At 44.0% G+C, this 18787-nt stretch overlaps 1 protein-coding gene and 1 pseudogene across 2 annotated transcripts in view; one reads left to right on the top strand and one right to left on the bottom strand.

Moving 5' to 3' along the window:
• LOC124974555 (LIM zinc-binding domain-containing Nebulette-like) overlaps nt 1–3667 on the bottom strand; it is a 75698-nt gene extending 72031 nt beyond the window's left edge. For both annotated transcript variants that reach the window (XR_007106793.1, XM_047537739.1), the window contains exons 1-2: nt 3214–3667; nt 1862–1956 (exon numbers count right to left, since the gene is read on the bottom strand). Coding sequence is in view for 1 of the 2 variants with exons in the window: in XM_047537739.1 (XP_047393695.1) it covers nt 1862–1956; nt 3214–3282 (164 nt within the window). In the remaining variant the exon portion in view is untranslated. The remainder of the gene's footprint in view (nt 1–1861; nt 1957–3213) is intronic.
• A 333-nt stretch (nt 3668–4000) lies between these two features.
• Nucleotides 4001–17610, top strand: LOC124974576 (vacuolar protein sorting-associated protein 51 homolog; annotated as a pseudogene).
• Nucleotides 17611–18787: the final 1177 nt, after the last annotated feature.

The raw sequence follows: 18787 nt of genomic DNA, 5'->3' as shown, positions 1-18787 counted from the left end.
TACTTTTTATTCTTGCCAATTCTTTTTCTCTCATGAATTCAATTCACCATCTAGTCATCTTCATTGTAACTGTTACTTCCTCTTCCTCCTCCCCTTTCTCTCCCAAACCCTCCAGGCCTACCAGAAGCACCCAAAGGCATTGTTATCACTTGGGTGGGCAGTAAACTGTAAAGAATTCTGATGTGGCCCATAAAGCCTGATGGAGTCCGGCTGTGGGCTGAAGCAGTCACAGGAAGAACAGTTCACTCTCCTTTAATCAAAGAACAATTACCCTGTTTATGGGTTGTTGGGCCCTTTCCCTTCTCACTGCTGCCTGACTTTGGTTTCTAACCAGGCATTTATACCTCTCCTTAAAGGAAGCAGGAGACCCTGACACGGAAATTCCATTTTTGTTTCATGTTTCCCCAATAAGAGGCATGATCTAGGAGGATTGAAGACAACAAGAACTTTGGGGAAAATCTGGATTTTGCTTATCCAAGGATGTCCTGAACTCTGTATAAGTTCCTATTTCCTGATTTCTTAAAAAGTTTCTGGTCTACCTTTCAGCACTAACTAAACTGAAGGAAAAACGAGAAGAATAAAATCTTTAAAAAAAAAAAAAAAAAAAAAAAAAACAACTCTTCACCATAAAGGTAAGAGCACATTACATCTGTTTTGTCAAAAATTTGCTGTCTATGATGACAGACTCCCAGTATGGGGTGAAGCATGGAACCAGACCCTCCATCTCCAGGAGACTTGAGTGAAGCTGCTGCTAAGACCCTGGGGAGGATGAAGCTCTGGCAACTTTCCAGCCAAAAGACCAGCAATCCAGAGGTCCCTCTGCCACCTCTAGGCCAGGGCAGGACAGCCACAGAGGGGAACTGGGAAGAAGGTTCACTGAGGAAGGCTCTAGAATCAGGGCCAAAAGCCCACAGCTGAAAACAGTCTCTGGTGGGGATGCTCACAGCAGTGGAAACAAGTGTTTCAAGGCACAAAATAGCCATCTGGAAGTTCTGGCCAACATGGTAATCTGGGCCCCTTCCTGAGGCCCAGCCTCTCAATGCCTCACCACTGTCTTTATCTATCAAATAGGGGTCCTAATGGTGCCCCCTAACTTGCAGGGTCTTTGTAAAGATTGAACCGGCAGGGTCATTGAAAGTTATTGAAAGATAAACTGCTCAGAACAGGGAGGGCCTAACACATGATAAGCACTACATTAATGCTAAGTACTTGCTATTATAAGGTAGAAGCATGCCTACAGAAAAGCTTGCTAAAGAAAGCTTAACTTCTTTAATCCCCGCCTACTACCAGGCAGCCAGAAATACCCAATCAACTTGAGCAAAATAGACCTAGAGCAGTTAGACCTACTACTAACCAGCCAGAAATACCCATGTCTCAAATCTTAGCTTCCCTGTTTAAGCCCCACAAAACCTGAAGTGGTCTCAGCTAAGGCCAAACAAATGGGACTCTCCCTAGCAACTAGGTTCAGGTATAAAATTGCAAGATGGCAACATCCTATGATTAAAATGGAAATTGACACATGATTAAAATGGAAACCTACCTGACATGCATGTCAGAGCCCACACATTCTCAGTAGGTAAGTTCTGCAGCTTCCAATAAATGTCCCTAACTCCCCAATGCTGTGAACCTCAAAAACTAACCGGGTAGAAGATGGAGGCAAATTAGCCTACACATTAGCAAGACATAAATGCAGTGACCTTCAACAAAGTACATGGACCCAGAGTCTGTGGCATAAACAGGTAATTGGCCATCAGTTCACCTGGGTGACACCAGCGAGTCAATTTTTCAGAACAGGCAGGTCCACTGACTTTTGTGCTCTCATGCTGTGCCACAACTGACATGCCACACTGACAATACTTACGCATTACAATAGGGCTTGTTTTCATAGCCTTTGTAGTTGTTCCTGTTGAGAACCACCTTGCAGACCTCACAATGGAAGCATCCTTTATGCCAATACTGAAAAAAAAAAAAAAAAAAAAAAAAAACATTTAAAATTTTAGTACAATGGCAATTCTGACCAGGATGAGTACAGAAGGAAAGCTTTTAAGCGTACCACAGTCCTCATACTTGAAAATAGTATTATGAAATACATGTAAGTAGCAATGTGTTTGCCTTCAGTTCAGTCAATGAAGCAGGCAGCTAGTAGTTTTAAATTAATCCCACCGCAACTAGACCCACGATGGAAGAACTGCCAGGTCTCTATCCATTTTGCACTTCTGTGAGCAACCAGAAAGGCACTCTGAGCTCCCTCAGTGGAGAAATGGGGCCCACGGAGTGATTTCAAAACGAAAAGGATTCCAGGTGAAAGTGCCTAAACGTAGTGTCCAAGGCTAGTCTGACAACCCGCGGTGGCAGGAGACAGACTATGTAAAGTGGCCTTGCCCCCACCTCCCCGCCCCCGCCCCATTCCTGTCCAGCCTTCACTAAACTGCAGAAACGGTCTGATGGTTGACAGTTGGGATAACGGGCTTGCTCCAATAAGACGTTTGTAGCATCTAACAGAAATTTCACAGGGAACACCTTGGCTGGTTTCAATTGTCAGTCACTTGCTATGGCGCCCGGGGTCTGTCTCCCAGGCTGTTCAACTCCATCCATGCCCAAGAAGGGCAGAGGGCAGACATGAAGAAACCCGGTTAAAGCCGCTTCCTCTGGAATTCCCCACCCAGGTGGATTAGAGACCCTGGGTTCCACTCGCCATGCGGAGCCGCGTCTCTGGTAGGGATTATTCTTAGCAATGCGGCAAGGGTCACCCGGTGACATATTAATTACTATTTGCCTTTCCCCCTCGTGGCGGTCACCGAAGGCGCTGGAGCGGGGGTGCAGTGAGGGTGCGGGGTGGGGGGTCTCTAGGGAGGGGAGTGAGGGACAGGATGCAGTGGGGAGAACGCGGCGTGCAGAACTGCCCTTACCCCGGGTTCCCGGCCTGGTCCCTGGATGCCCAGGACCGTCGCGCGCCGCCGCGCGCCCTCCGCGGCAGCTGTGCAGATGCCCAGCAGCCTTGCACCCCTACAAAAGCATTTCCTAGTTCCAACATGACAAACGTCAAGAACCATGGTCTCTGACACTCCTGCGGGCGCCTTGCCTTCCTCAGTGCGAAGACACACAAACACGCCGACCCACTCATCTCTTTCCATCCCAGGTACCAAAACTTCTCCCAGCAGGTGCAGCCCAGCGCCCGGCAGGTCCCGGCGGGTCCGGCGCCCTCTCGCTCACCTTATCCAGGCAGGTGACTTTCTCTGTGGGATACACGACTTTTCCGCAGCGGGCACTTTGGGGGTTCATTGTCGCGGTCCCCCAGGCAGTGGCTGCTGCAGGGGTTGTGGCTGGGGGCTCCGAGGAGCCGTTGTCACATCCGCCAGCAAGCCCTACACCGCCTCGGGGCAGTCGGGAGGGCGCCGAACGCCGGGATCCCGGGCCGGGGCGGGCGCGCGCCAGGAAGCGAGCCGGAGGCAGGGGCTAGGGTGCGAGCGCGGCGGGACCTGGCGCCGGACTGGTCGCGCTTTCCGGTGCTCGGGTACTTGGGCTAGGTTCCGGCCGGGGTTCCGCGCCGCTGGCTCTGCGTCCTTCGCAGTCCAGGTACCAGTGACTCACAGACACTCGCGTCCGCCCTTCGCGCTCACTCGCTCGCCGCCGCAGCAGCTGCCGCGCAGGCAAACCCACCGGCGCGCCCACACCGAAGTGGCAGTGAAGGAGCACGTCGGGCACCCGGGAGGGAGGGCGCGGCGGCGGTGGGAGGGGAGGGAAGGGACCTGGAGCTAGCTGACCGCTGCGCGCCGCGACAGCGTGGCCTGGGAGCAAGCCTCGCGTGGCCGCCGCCATAGCCCGGGCGCCCAGGTGGGCGGCGGCGGGCGAGGCGAGGGGCGGAGGCGGCGAGACCCAGCGGAAGGGCTCAGTCACACACTTTCTGCCCTTCCTTCTCTCTCTTCTCCCCAGCAGGCGCACCTCCACTCCCAGGCTGCTGTTTCTGGCACCCCCAGGACGCAGGGAGCCCGGGGCCAGGATGCGCCAGCGCTTCTCCTTCCAGCTCAGGGGAAACAAGCCTCTAGCAGCGCCCAGTCCCTGGGCAGAGGTTGTCCGGGACACGCGCAGGGACGCGCGGGGAGTTGGAAAACCAGCCAGGAACCCGGAGATCCCGGTCCCGGTGTAGTGCCGCGCTAGCTGCCACTGGCCCCTTCCGAGTGGACGGGTCCTCGCCTGCCTGGGTGAAGTCCTTGGACCCTGCATGGGGAAGAACCTACTTCCTTACTGGCTCCCAATCACTGTACTTTTACACCTGTCGTTGGAGAATGACTGGTCATTTTTAGGCCTGAATGGAGCCTCTCTTAATTAATACCAGCCGTCGTTCATTTTATTTTACTTCTGTGTATACACTGTTTTGTTGTGCAATTAAGCACCACAAGAATCTTCACTTGCGTTGAGAGAAGCAATTACAAACTCATGGTCCAAACCAGAAGAGCCAGAACATCAAGCTGAAGGGTAGGATGAAACCAAACGATAATAAGATTTCAGGTTATTGGATTCGCTTTGCAAAAGGCAGCAAAATGGAGATAACACTATATAGATTCAAAGCCCAACCCACCATTTATTAATTTTGTGACCTTGTGCAAATTTTTAGCCTCTCTAAGCCTCACTTTTTCTAATCTACAAAATGGGGATAATGGTGGAATTGCAAAATAGTGCCTCCCGGCCTATTGTGAGGATTGAGTCAGCAAATCTCAAGAACCTGGCTCTTGGTAAGCACTGCATAAGAGGTTTGTCATAAATTGGTCATAACAAAAAAACACATTCCATTGCTAGCTCACGGATTAAGACTCTGAAATGCCACATAGCAACTACTGTGACAAATATTTCTGTCACTTTTTAAACATTCAGACCTGCATCATTTTATGAGGAAACGATTTCTGAGTCCCTAAGGTGGGTGGTGCAGATAAACATATTCAAAATGATGTCGGTGTTCTTGTCTTTTTAGAAGAGGTAACTTCTTTAAAAGTATTCACGAAACACAACAACCTCTGAACCACTGCTGTTGCGCCCACAAATCCAACTCAAAAGCAAATAAAAGGATAATATGCTGTCAGAGAGGATCAGTTATCTTTTACAAACACCTCGGAGCTCATGAAATATGCTTGAGGAAGAAAGTATTATTTGATCTCCTGAATGGCAGTGTTTTTATTTTTTTTAGCATTTAGATTTTCATAACTGAAGATCATAATATAGCTTAAATATCTTACTCTCTTTCTTAAATGGTGAGCATAAAATCAGAGGTAGAATAGTGGTGAGGTATGAAATTTATAGCTGATTATATTGAATAACTATAAATTCCATAGTTTCTTACCAAACCAGTTACCTATCCCAGTGACTGACGATAGTAGGTACTAATTAAATGTTTACTGAAAGTATGAATAAAACAAATGAATACATTAAAACTCCAATGAACCGTGCTGTGTTGTTTTCTGAATTATATTTTCCTTCCTCTTTCTCTTATGCTTTTCATTCTCTACATCAAGCCAGTTTCTGAGTCTCTTAATGCCATTTTTCTGATGTAAGAAAAATTTTAATACCATCTGTCTTTAGAAGGACTTCTTTATTTCCAGATTCAAAGTACTGTAAACAGAGAATTGGCAGAAACCTGTCATCTGGCCCAGCCTTCTTCCTCCAAGTAGATGAATGATTTAATTGTTCCGCTAGGAAGACCTTTTGCCTTCCATGTCTTTTTCACTTGAGGGTCAAAAAATTTCTTTTATGGTAACTATACCCCAATATGTCTACTTTAATTTAAATCCCTTTCTGCTGGAATAAAACATAGATATTGAAAATAACTGACCATCACCACCTTAATACAACATATATATTTATAAAGCTAAATTCTTTTCTTTACCTAAAATGCCCAAATCTGTTTACTCTTTTCTCTGGGGTCTAGTTATACAGAATTGACTGAAAACTTTCTAATCATTATTACTCAAGCTATATAAATCAAACACCAAATTCAAAGTCTTACGGAGTAATTAATATTACAAAAGGCCAAATACTGGTTTGACAAACATTACCTCAGACACAGTCATGGTGGGTTATGTTGTTTGTTCATGTTTTTACCCCGTCACCATGGCAACACTTCCTGTAGGCAGAGTGCATTCCCCTACTCAATGCAGTGATGTTGAGTTTGACCACATGACTTCCTTTGGCCAATGGAACATGAGTGAATGGGACATGAGTTGTATCAGAACAAAAGCTTTACATGTATTTGCATAGTTCACCCTGTTCTCCCTTCCCTTTGAGCATATCTTAGGTATTGAGTGATTCTTTGACTTTTGTCCAAAGACCTGACTAGACATTAGAGTCCAACATAGCACCTCCATGTCATCAGAATCACGGCAAGCTTATATCTTCATATAATGGGCAAAAGAAGTAATTTTTGCTGTTGAGGCTGGGCCTGTAGCTCAACATGTCCGAGGCACTCGGTCTGATCTTCAGCACCACATTAAAAAGATAAATGAATAAATAAATATATTGTGTCCATCTACAACTAAAAAATATTTTTTAAAACAAGAAATAATTGTTGTAAATCACTGAGATTTGGGGTGTTGTTTGTTACTGCAGCAAAAACTGACTGATACATAGTGATGAAAACTGAAGGGAAATTTTTCTACCTCATCAACAATAAAGAAATGATTAATCTACACACAAGATTCAGTATGTTTTTCTTTTTTACTTTTTACTTTTCAAAAAATATGCTATTAGAAGTATAATGACGAAGTCCGGCACTGTAGTACATACCTTTAATCCCAGCAGCCTGGGAGGCTGAGGTAGGATGATCGCAAGTTCAAAGCCAGCCTCAGCAACTTCACAGGACCTTATCTCAAAATAAAAAATAAAAAGGCCTGGGGAGTCTCAATGTTTAAGCACCCTTGGGTTCAATCCCCGGTACAAAATAAATAAATAAATAAATAAATAAAATAGAAGAAGTATAATGACCAATAAAGCCTAGGGTTCTTATTATTAACTATTTCAACTTTTTATTCTATAAAGCTTTATTGGGTGTCTTCCATTCGTCAGGCATTGCATAAAATTATGTGTGTTGCTGTGAGTTCACTCTGCTTCACCATGGAGGCAAGTTTTACCAATCAACAACTTTGGCAGGTAAAATTAAAGGAAAACAGTAAATTTTAGCACAGACTTTCATTTGATAACCATATATGATAAGAAGCATTTTCTGAATTTCTTAAACAATTTAGAGAAATTATCTCATTTACTTATATAGCATTACTACAAGTCTGATAAAGTAAAAAAATATATATATGTATATAAAGGGAAATTCAAGATTCAGAAGCTGGTATAGAAACAATTTAATTCATCCATTCAATATATAATCATTGGTAGGCATGATATCAAGCACAAAGGGATACATTAGGAATAAGGTATGATCTCTACTTACAGTGGGACAAAGAAGTAAGCAAAAATTATACTACAGGATCCAAGATGGCGGCCTAGAGGGAGACTGCACCCCCGGTCGCTCCAGAACCCAGGAGTTAAGAAGGGGAGGCATTGAGAGACTCGGACTGAAGTGGAGCCACGGGTGAGTCTGCCCACTGGGTAAAGCTCGGCCCGGGTGGCAGGCCCAGATAGAGGTGGCTTATCGGAGCCGGGCAGGGCAGCTAGAGTCATCCACAGGCAGTCCTGCGCACTCCGGCGGTGGGCCCCGCCCACACAGCCAGCTTCTCCAGGTTCTCGGAACGGAACTGGCCCGCTAGTGAGAGCCTGTCTGAACAGAGCACGCTCCGAGTCCCGGAGCCCCTGCAGTGCAGTGTATTCCTGCAAAGAACCAGCGGAGAGCCTCGATCTGCAGTCAGCCTCAGGGATAAGGACAGGGCAGCCGGAGACCTCTTCAGGCGGCTCTGCCCACTCCGGCTGCGGGCTCTCTTCACGGGGCGATCCAAGATGGCGGCCTAGAGGGAGACTGCACCCCCGGTCGCTCCAGAACCCAGGAGTTAAGAAGGGGAGGCATTGAGAGACTCGGACTGAAGTGGAGCCACGGGTGAGTCTGCCCACTGGGTAAAGCTCAGCCCGGGTGGCAGGCCCAGATAGAGGTGGCTTAGCAGAGCCGGGCAGGGCAGCTTGAGTCTTCCCAAGGTAGTCTCCCACACTCCGGCAGTGGGCTCTTCCCACACGGCCAGCTGCACGGTGCAGGCCCACAGTGAGAGCATTTCCGCACAGAGCCAGTTCCAAAACGTGGAACCAGTAGGGGGCTAGGGGCAGTATTCTTCGAATGAGCTGCTTTATCAGATTCCTCCAAGACATCAGGCTACTGAAGGCTGGGAGGTGATACACTGGAAATCTACTGGGACACTATAAGCCAATAGTGGAAAACTGCAATATCTCAGGGTCCCACTGACAACTGACCATTATGAGAAAACAAGGGAAGAAAATGTCCCAAACAAACCTAGATACTACATCAATAAAACCCAATGACAGCAGAGCAGAAGAAATGTCAGAAAGGGAGTTCAGAATGTACGTAATTAAAACGATCAGGGAAGCTAATGAGGAGATGAAAGAGCAAATGCAGGCATTGAAGGAGGAGATGAAAGAGCAAATGCAGGCATTAAATGATCGCACCAATCAACAGTTAAAAGACCAAATACGGGAAGCAAGAGATCATTTCAATAAAGAGTTAGAGATACTGAAAAAAAAAACCAAACTGAAATCCTTGAAATGAAGGAAACAATAAACCAAGTTAAAAACTCCATAGAAAGCATAACCAATAGGATAGAACACCTGGAAGACAGAACCTCAGACATTGAAGACAAAATATTTAACCTTGAAAACAAAGTGGAACAAACAGAGAAGATGGTAAGAAATCATGAACAGAATCTCCAAGAACTATGGGATATCATGAAAAGGCCAAATTTGAGAATTATTGGGATTGAGGAAGGCTTAGAGAAACAAACCAAAGGAATGAACAATCTATTCAATGAAATAATAACAGAAAATTTCCCAAATCTGAAGAACGAAATGGAAAACCAAGTACAAGAGGCTTATAGAACTCCAAACATACAAAATTACAACAGACCCACACCAAGGCACATTATTATGAAAATACCTAACATACAAAACAAAGACAGAATTTTAAAGGCCGCGAGAGAAAAGAATCAAATTACATTCAGAGGGAAACCAATAAGAATATCAGCAGATTTTTCAATCCAGACCCTAAAAGCTAGAAGGGCCTGGAACAACATATACCAAGCCCTGAAAGAAAATGGATGCCAACCAAGAATCTTATACCCAGCAAAACTTACCTTCAAATTTGACGATGAAATAAGATCCTTCCATGATAAACAAAAGCTAAAGGAATTTACGAAAAGAAAGCCAGCATTACAGAACATTCTCAGCAAAATATTCCATGAGGAAGAGATGAAAAACAACGATGCAAATCAGCAACAGGAGGCGCTAGCCTAAAGGAATAGCCAAATAAAGGAGAAACCAAATCATGTCAAAAACAAATATGAGTCAATTGACTGGGAATACAAATCATATCACAATAATAACCCTGAATGTTAATGGCCTGAATTCATCAATCAAAAGACACAGACTGGCAGATTGGATTAAAAAGAAAAATCCAACAATATGCTGCCTGCAAGAGACACATCTCATAGAAAGAGACACCCATAGACTAAAGGTGAAAGGATGGGGAAAAACATACCATGCACACGGACACAGCAAAAAAGCTGGAGTATCCATCCTCATCTCAGATAATGTGGACTTCAAACCAAAACTAGTCAGAAGGGATAAAGAAGGACATTACATGCTGCTTAAGGGAAGCATAAATCAGCAAGACATAACAATCATAAATATCTATGCCCCGAACATTGGCTCATCCACGTACGTCAAACAAATCCTTCTCAATTCCAGAAATCAAATAGACCACAACACAATAATACTAGGCGATTTTAACACACCTCTCTCACCACTGGATAGATCGTCCAAACAAAAATTGAATAAAGAAACTATAGATCTCAACAACACAATCAGCAATTTAGACTTAACGGACATATATAGAATATACCATCCAACAAAGAATGAATACACTTTCTTCTCAGCAGCACATGGATCCTTCTCTAAAATAGACCATATTTTATGCCACAAAGCTACTGTTAGTAAATACAAGAAGATAGAGATACTACCTTGTACTCTATCAGATCATAATGGATTGAAATTAGAAATAAATGACAGAATAAAAAACAGAAACTTCTCCAATACCTGGAGACTAAATAATACACTATTATATGATGAATGGATAACAGAAGACATCAGGAGGGAAATAAAAAAATTCTTAGAAGTAAACGAGAACAAAGACACATCATATCAAAATCTCTGGGACACTATGAAAGCAGTACTTAGAGGAAGATTTATTTCATGGGGTGCATTGAAAAAAAGAAGTAGAAATCAACAAATAAACGAGTTAACACTACAGCTCAAAGCACTAGAAAAAGAAGAGCAGACCAATACCAAAAGTAGTAGAAGACAGGAAATAGTTAAAATCAGAGCCGAAATCAACGAAATCGAAACAAAAGAAACAATTGGAAAAATTAATAAAATAAATAGTTGGTTCTTTGAAAAAATAAATAAAATTGATAAACCCTTAGCCACACTAACAAAGAGAAAGAGGGAGAAAACTCAAATTACTAAAATTCGGAATGAACAAGGAAACATCACAACAGACACGAGTGAAATACAAAACATAATTAGAAGCTATTTCGAAAATCTATACTCCAACAAAACAGAAAACCTTGAAGACATCAACAAATTTCTAGAGACATATGAACTACCTAAACTGAACGAGGAGGACATACACAACTTAAATAAACCAATTTCAAGCAATGAAATAGAAGAGGTCATCAAAAGCCTACCAACAAAGAAAAGTCCAGGACCAGATGGGTTCTCAGCCGAGTTCTATAAAACCTTTAAAGAAGAGCTCATTCCAATACTCCTCAAACTATTCCATGAAATAGAAGAGGAGGGAACCCTACCAAACTCGATCTATGAAGCCAATATCACCCTGATACCTAAACCAGACAGAGACACATCAAGGAAAGAAAATTTCAGACCAATATCCTTAATGAACATCGATGCAAAAATTCTCAACAAAATTTTAGCAAATCGCATACAAATATATATTAAAAAGATAGTGCACCACGATCAAGTGGGTTTTATCCCAGGGATGCAACGGTTGGTTCAACATTCGGAAATCAATAAATGTCATTCACCATATCAACAGACTTAAAGTTAAGAATCACATGATTATTTCAATAGATGCAGAAAAAGCATTTGATAAAATACAGCATCCCTTCATGCTCAAAACACTAGAAAAAATTGGGGTAATGGGAACATTCCTAAACATTATAAAGGCCATCTACGCTAAGCCCATGGCTAATATCATTCTAAATGGTGAAAAACTGAAAGCGTTCCCCCTAAAAACTGGAACAAGGCAGGGATGCCCTCTTTCACCGCTTCTATTCAACATCGTCCTTGAGACTCTAGCCAGAGCAATCAGACAAACCAAAGAAATTAAAGGGATACGAATAGGAAAAGAAGAACTCAAACTATCCCTGTTCGCTGATGACATGATTATATATTTAGAGGAACCTGGAAATTCCACCAGAAAACTTTTAGAACTCATAAGTGAATTCAGTAAAGTAGCAGGTTACAAGATCAATGCTCATAAATCCAATGCATTTTTATACATAAGTGATGAATCTTCAGAAAGAGAAATTAGGAAAACTACTCCATTCACAATAGCATCGAAAAAAATAAAATACTTGGGAATCAATCTCACAAAAGAGGTGAAAGACCTCTACAATGAGAACTACAGAACACTAAAGAAAGAAATTCAAGAAAACCTTAGAAGATGGAAAGATCTCCCATGTTCCTGGATAGGCAGAATTAATATCGTCAAAATGGCTATACTACCTAAAGTTCTATACAGATTCAATGCAATTCCAATTAAAATCCCAATGATGTACCTAGCAGAAATAGAGCAAGCAATTATGAAATTCATCTGGAAGAATAAAAAACCTAGAATAGCTAAAGCAATCCTCAGTAGCAAGAGCGAAGCAGGGGGTATTGCAATACCAGATCTTCAACTCTACTACAAAGCAATAGTAACAAAAACGGCATGGTATTGGTACCAAAATAGACAGGTAGATCAATGGTACAGAATAGAGGACATGGACACAAACCCAAATAAATACAATTTTCTCATACTAGACAAAGGTTCCAACAATATGCAATGGAGAAAAGATAGCCTCTTCAACAAATGGTGCTGGGAAAACTGGAAAACTATATGCAATAGAATGAAACTAAACCCCTATCTCTCACCCTACACAAAACTCAACTCAAAATGGATCAAGGACCTCGGAATCAGACCAGAGACCCTGCATCTTATAGAAGAAAAAGTAGGTCCAAATCTTCAACTTGTTGGCTCAGGATCAGACTTCCTTAACAGGACTCCCATAGCACAAGAAATAAAAGCAAGAATAAACAACTGGGATAGATTCAAACTAAAAAGCTTTCTCTCAGCAAAGGAAACTATCAGAAATGTGAAGAGAGAGCCTACAGAGTGGGAGAATATCTTTGCCAACCATACCTCAGATAGAGCGCTAATTTCCAGAATCTATAAAGAACTCAAAAAACTCTACACGAAGAATACAAATAATCCAATCAACAAATGGGCTAAGGAAATGAACAGACACTTCACAGAAGAAGATGTACAAGTAATCACCAGATATATGAAAAAATGTTCAACATCCCTAGTAATAAGGGAAATGCAAATCAAAACCACCCTAAGATTTCATCTCACCCCAATTAGAATGGCGATTATCAAGAATACAAGCAACAATAGGTGTTGGCGAGGATGTGGTGAAAAAGGAACACTCATACATTGCTGGTGGGGTTGCAAATTAGTGCAACCACTCTGGAAAGCAGTGTGGAGATTCCTCAGAAAGCTTGGAATGGAAACACCATTTGACCCAGCTATCCCACTCCTTGGCCTATACCCAAAGGACTTAAAATCAGCATACTACAGAGATACAGCCACATCAATGTTCATTGCTGCTCAATTCACCATAGCCAGATTGTGGAACCAACCTAGATGCCCTTCAGTTGATGAATGGATAAAGAAACTGTGGCATATTTATACAATGGAATATTACTCCGCAATGAAGAATGATAAAATTATGGCATTTGTAGGCAAATGGTCGAAATTGGAGAATATCATGCTAAGTGAGATAAGCCAATCTCAAAAAACTAAAGGACAAATGATCTCGCTGATAAGCGGATGAGGACATATAATGGGGGGTGGGAGGGGCTAGCATTAGGTTTAGGGTTAGGTTTAGAGTTAGGCTAAGGAGAGCAGTAAGAATGAAGGAAAGAAGGACTGTGTAGAGGGAAAAGAGGGGTGGGAGGGGTGGGAGGGGTGGGAGGGGTGGGGTGGAGGGGAAAAATATAATAAACATCATTACCCTATGTAAAAAAAAAAAAAAAAAAATTATACTACAAAGTGATCAATTCTCTAAAATAAACCTATGCTCCAGAAACCATGGAAGAAGAGAGAAACTTTTCATTTAGGCAGGGGAGTTAGGAAAGGCTATGTAGAGGAAGTAGTCACAACTCATCTGCCTAGAAGTAGGAACTACCTGGTACCCCTCCTGCAAGAATGCAAGGCTACCTAAGGTGAGGATTTTAGAGTGATTATTTTTCCCTGTTTTAGGGATTATTCCACTTTTGCAAACATGCTGGAGATGTATTTATATCCCTTCAGAGTTCCCTCCCACCATAGCATGGTATAACAATGAACTTCAAATAATAACATTATTTCTTGATAGATGACATAGCTCCTCAAAATATGCTCCAAACTTCCAATGTACCAAAAACATGTGTTGACATCATCATAATTGCAAATCTGACTGAAAAGTCTTCCAGGATTTGGAAAGAAAAGAAAGAAAAACAGTCCCTCATTTGGATCCTTCTGGGACTGAGTTTTCCCCCGCAACCCCCACCAGCCAAGATAAAGATAAGACAGACCCTCTGTGGAAGACAAAATAATTCCCCCCAAAAGAGTTCCTCCTCCTATTAATATATTGCTTTACATGGTACTAGAGTTTGGATCTGGAATGTCACCAGCCTGTGGCACTGTTGGGAGGTGGAATCTTTAAGAGGTAGAACCTAGTGGAAGGAATTTAGGTCATTAGTGATGTGATACAGAGAAAATAAAAATTAAAAATAAATAAAATAGTTAAAAAGAGAGAGGTAGGCACTCATCATTTTTTCTCTTTTGATGCCAGGCTATGAGATGAATGGGTTTCTACCATCGTTCAGTCCCCACAGTGGTGTGCTGTCTTATCATGAACCCAAAAGCAATGGAGTCAACCAACCATAGACTGAAACCTCCAAAACTGTGAACCAAAATAAATCCTTTCTGTTTTTAAGTTGATTATGTCAGGTATTTTGTTACAGTAACAGAAAGCTGACTAACACCTGTAGCAAAGGCACTTTGAAGCTGTGATTATTAAGGATATTTAGATTAGCCAGATTAGCCAGATACGCCAAAGTAATCACAAGTGTCCTCATAAAGGAAAATAAGAGGGTCAGAGTCAGAGAAGGAGATGTGACAACAAATGCAGATGTTAGAGACTTGATTTGTAGACGCTGAACTGCTGTACTTGAAGATGGAAGAAGGGAACACACACAAAAAAAGGAATGTAGGCACCATGTAGAAGTTGGATAAAGCAAGAAAACAGATTCTCTCCTGCAGTTTTCTAAATCAATGCAGTCCTAACAACATCTTGATTTTAAGACTTTTGGCCTTCAAAACTATGAGAAAATAGATGTATGTTACCCGTTAGTTTGTGTTGTTACAGCAGCAATAGGAAACTAATACACCTCCTCTGTGTGAATTCTTTTCTCTTTAGGGCCACAGTGAGTTCCAGGATTTCCAAAAAGAATTAAAAGTCAAAATGATCGTGACTCTTTTTCCATGTTCTCTCTTTAAAAAAAGAAATGAAAACCAAGTGTGTAAAAATAAAACAAGCATTCATTTTCTCTCCTCTCCCTCTTAAGGAAAGGACTTACTTTGTTTGCAGTCTCCATTTAATTTTGCACATGTACACACAAACATTACAGTTAGTTCACAAATCAGCATATTTTTCTCCTAATCTCCCTGAATTTTCCTCTCCTCCTTTACAGAGCAACCCAGTAACATCATCATCTTTTCATACAGAACACTGAAAATCAACCCAAACTCCTCTTCTTCCCTAAACCACCCTATCCAGTTATTGACTCTTGCCAATTTATTTATTCAAATTATTCCATATTTATTTATTCAATTATTATTCAAAATAATTTTGAATCTGTCTCCAGACATTTAGCTTAGCAGAGCCATTTATATCTTTCTTGGACTGTTCTGCAACAACTCTCTAAAAATCTTGTCATTATGCAGATGCATGGAAGGAGTGGGATTTCACTCTCCCTGACCAGACTTAGAAATGTTGTAGATAAAAAATGCGGTGTATCTGGACAAGTTTCGTAGAGAGTGCCCCCTGGTTCAGTTGATGGACAGTGAGGCCAACATGGTGCGGCACATCCAGGCTCTAGACAGCGACAGGCAGACCCTGGTCTATGAAAACTACAAGTTCATCTCAGTCACAGAGACCATCCGGAACATGAAGAACGATTTCCGGAAGATGGAGGACGAGATGGACCGGCTGGCCACCAACATGGCGGTGATCACCGACTTCAGGGCGCGCATCAGCACCACACTGTAGGACCGCCACAAGCGCATCACCAAGCAGGCAGGGGTACATGCGCTGCTGCGGAAGCTGCAGTTCCTCTTCGAGCTGCCCTCGCGCCTCACCAAATGCGTGGAGCTGGGCGCCTATGGGCAGGCCGTGCGCTACCAGGGCCGCGCGCGGGTCGTGCTGCAGCAGTACCTGCACCTGCCCTCCTTCCGTGACATCCAGGACCACTGTCAGGTCATCACGGCCCTCCTGGCCCAGCAGCTGCGGCAGCACTTCAGGGAGGGTGGCTCGGGTGCCCCTGAGCATGCCAAGTGCCTGGAGTAGTTGCCCTAGGCGAGCCCGCTGAGGAACTGTGAGAGGAGTTCCTGGCGTATGCGAGGGGGAGGCTTGAGGAGGAGCTGAGCAGCCAGGAGGATCAGCTGGGGCCCTCTCCTCCCGCGCTTGATGTTTTAGAGTTCACTGACCGTGGTGGCAGTGGCTTCGTGGGCGGCCTCTGCCAGGTGGCGGCAGCCTTTCAGGAGCTCTTTGCGGCCCAAGGCTCTCGGTGCCGAGAAGCTAGCAGCCTTCGACCCAGGAGCTGGGCGGCTAATACTTTGCGCTGGTGGAGTAGCGACTGGCCCAGGAGCAGGGTGGTGGTGACAAAGCGCTGCTGGTTCGGGCGCTGGATCGCTTCCACCGGCAACTGCGGGCTCCTGGGACCCTGCTGGCTGCTGCAGGGCTCGCTGAGGCGGCCACTGAGATCGTGGAGCAAGTGACCCGCGAGCGCCTGGGCCATCATCTACAGAGCCTGCGGGCAGCCTTCCTGGGCTGCTTGACCGATGTGCGACAGGCGCTTGCTGCTCCTCGTCTGACTGGGAAGGAAGACCCCAGCCTAGCCCACTTGCTGGCCAATATGGCCAGCTCCATCTTGAGCCACATCAAGGCGTCTCTGGCGGCTAGGGTGTCCAAGAGGGTCTGATCGTGGGCTTCATCCACTCCATGTGCCAGACCGCTCAGAGCTTCTGCGACAGCACGGGAGAGAAGGGAGGAGCCACGCCCCCTGCCCTGCCCCTGCTGCTTTCCAGCCTCTGCTTGGACTATGAGACAGCCACCATCTCCTACATCCTCACTGTCACGGATGAGCAGTTTCTGGTGCAGGACCAGTCTCCAGTGACACCTGTCAGTACACAGTGTGCAGAGGCCAGGGAGACAGCACGGCGACTGCTGACCCACTATGTGAAGGTGCAGGGCCTGGTCATATCACAGGTGGTATGCAAGAGCGTGAAGACGCGGGACTGGCTGAGTACCCTGGAGCCCCGGAATGTGCGTGCTGTCATGAAGCGGGTTGTGGAGGACACCACAGCTGTGGACGTGCAGGTGGGGCTCCTGTATGAAGAGGGTGTTCACAAGGCCCAGAGCAGTGACTCCAGCAAGAGGACCTTCTCAGTGTACAGCAGCTCTCGGCAGCAGGGCCGCTGTGCACCCAGCTACACACCCGATGCTCCAATGGACACCAACCTCTTGGGCAACATTCAGAAGCTCTTCTCTGAACGTATTGATGTGTTCAGCACTGTGGAGTTCAACAAGGTGTTAGTGTTGATGGGCATCATTAAGATCAGTCTGAAGACGCTGCTGGAATGTGAGGCTGTGCACCTTTGGGCGCTTCGGGCTGCAGCAGGTGCAGATGGGCTGCCACTTCCTGCGGCCCTATTTGTGGCGCTTTGTGGCGGATGAGGAACTCGTGCACCTGCTGCTCGATGAAGTGGTGGCCTCGGCTGCCCTGCGCTGTCCGGACCCTGTGTCCATGGAGCCCAGTGTTGTAGAGGTCATCTGCAAGCGCGGCTAGGCCCATCCGATGAGTGAATGGGGCCGTCGGGGCACCCGTGAGTCTACGCCATGTTCTGGCCTTGCGTTGCTATAGACCTTCACCGTAGGCAGGGGGTCAGGACCAGCTTAATAAACCTGTTTACGCCTTAAAAAAAATACTTTTCTCCAGTCCTGAGACCCCACAAACTATGTTATATTTTTAAGTGAAAATTAATTCATAAAAAGCACTGAATACAGTGTCTAGCACCCATTAAGAACTTAGTAAATATTTGTTTCATCATTGAATAACCAGAGTGAAAAATAATATCTAACTCCTTAGTGTATTTTAAGATAAATCAGAAGAGAGACAACAACTCTGTTGCTAGTTATTATTACCATTTTTGTGTATTTCAAGACTGCTTTCTCAGTTATCTGCCAACTTTAAAAATATCAAGCTACTGGCATACTTGCATTAAAAATACTTTTCTTAATATACTCATATAAGTAAAAAAAAAGTTATATGTGATTTAGACTATAATTCACCTTTATTGATTGCTATAGACTGAATTGTGTCCCTTTCCTCAAAATTAACATATAAAAGCCCTAATTCTCAATATGATAGCATTTGGAAATAGAACCTGTAGAAGAAAATTAAGTTTAGATAAGGTGATAAGGGTGTGGCTCTCATGCGGTTAATGCCCTTATAAAAAGAGAACAATAAAGGACCAGCTCATAACTCTCTCTCTCTCTCTCTCTCCCTCTCTCTCTCTCTCTCTCTCTCTCTCTCTTTCTCTCTCTTTCCCTCTCCTCACATGCCTTCCCCCACTCCTTCTCTTGGGAGGACACAGGCAGCAGTTTCCATTTGAAAGCCAGAAAGACAGTCCTTACCAGAACCTGGCACCCTGACCCCACTTCTGTCCTGCAGAACCATCAAAAAGAAATGTCTATTGTTTAAGCTACCCAGCCCAGGGTATTTTGTTATGGAAGCCCAAGTTCATATTCTCCCTCAACATGGTTTATAATTAGTTGAGAACTAGATCAAGGAAAATGTTCTTACCCAGTAAAATTAGTGACACAAATAAAAATAAGTTGTTTTTTAATTCCTTGTAGTAAGTTATTATTATTTTTCATATCAAAACTCTGACTCACTAATTAGTATCCATTTAAAATTTTAAAGGAAAGTAGGTTCCCAGCCTGTTGGGCAAGAATTATTATTG

The sequence above is a fragment of the Sciurus carolinensis genome, unplaced genomic scaffold (genome assembly GCF_902686445.1).
Source record: "Sciurus carolinensis unplaced genomic scaffold, mSciCar1.2, whole genome shotgun sequence".
NCBI lineage: Eukaryota > Metazoa > Chordata > Mammalia > Rodentia > Sciuridae > Sciurus > Sciurus carolinensis.
The sequence above is the reverse complement of the archived record's forward strand: the minus strand, read 5'-3'. Positions and strand labels throughout refer to the sequence as shown.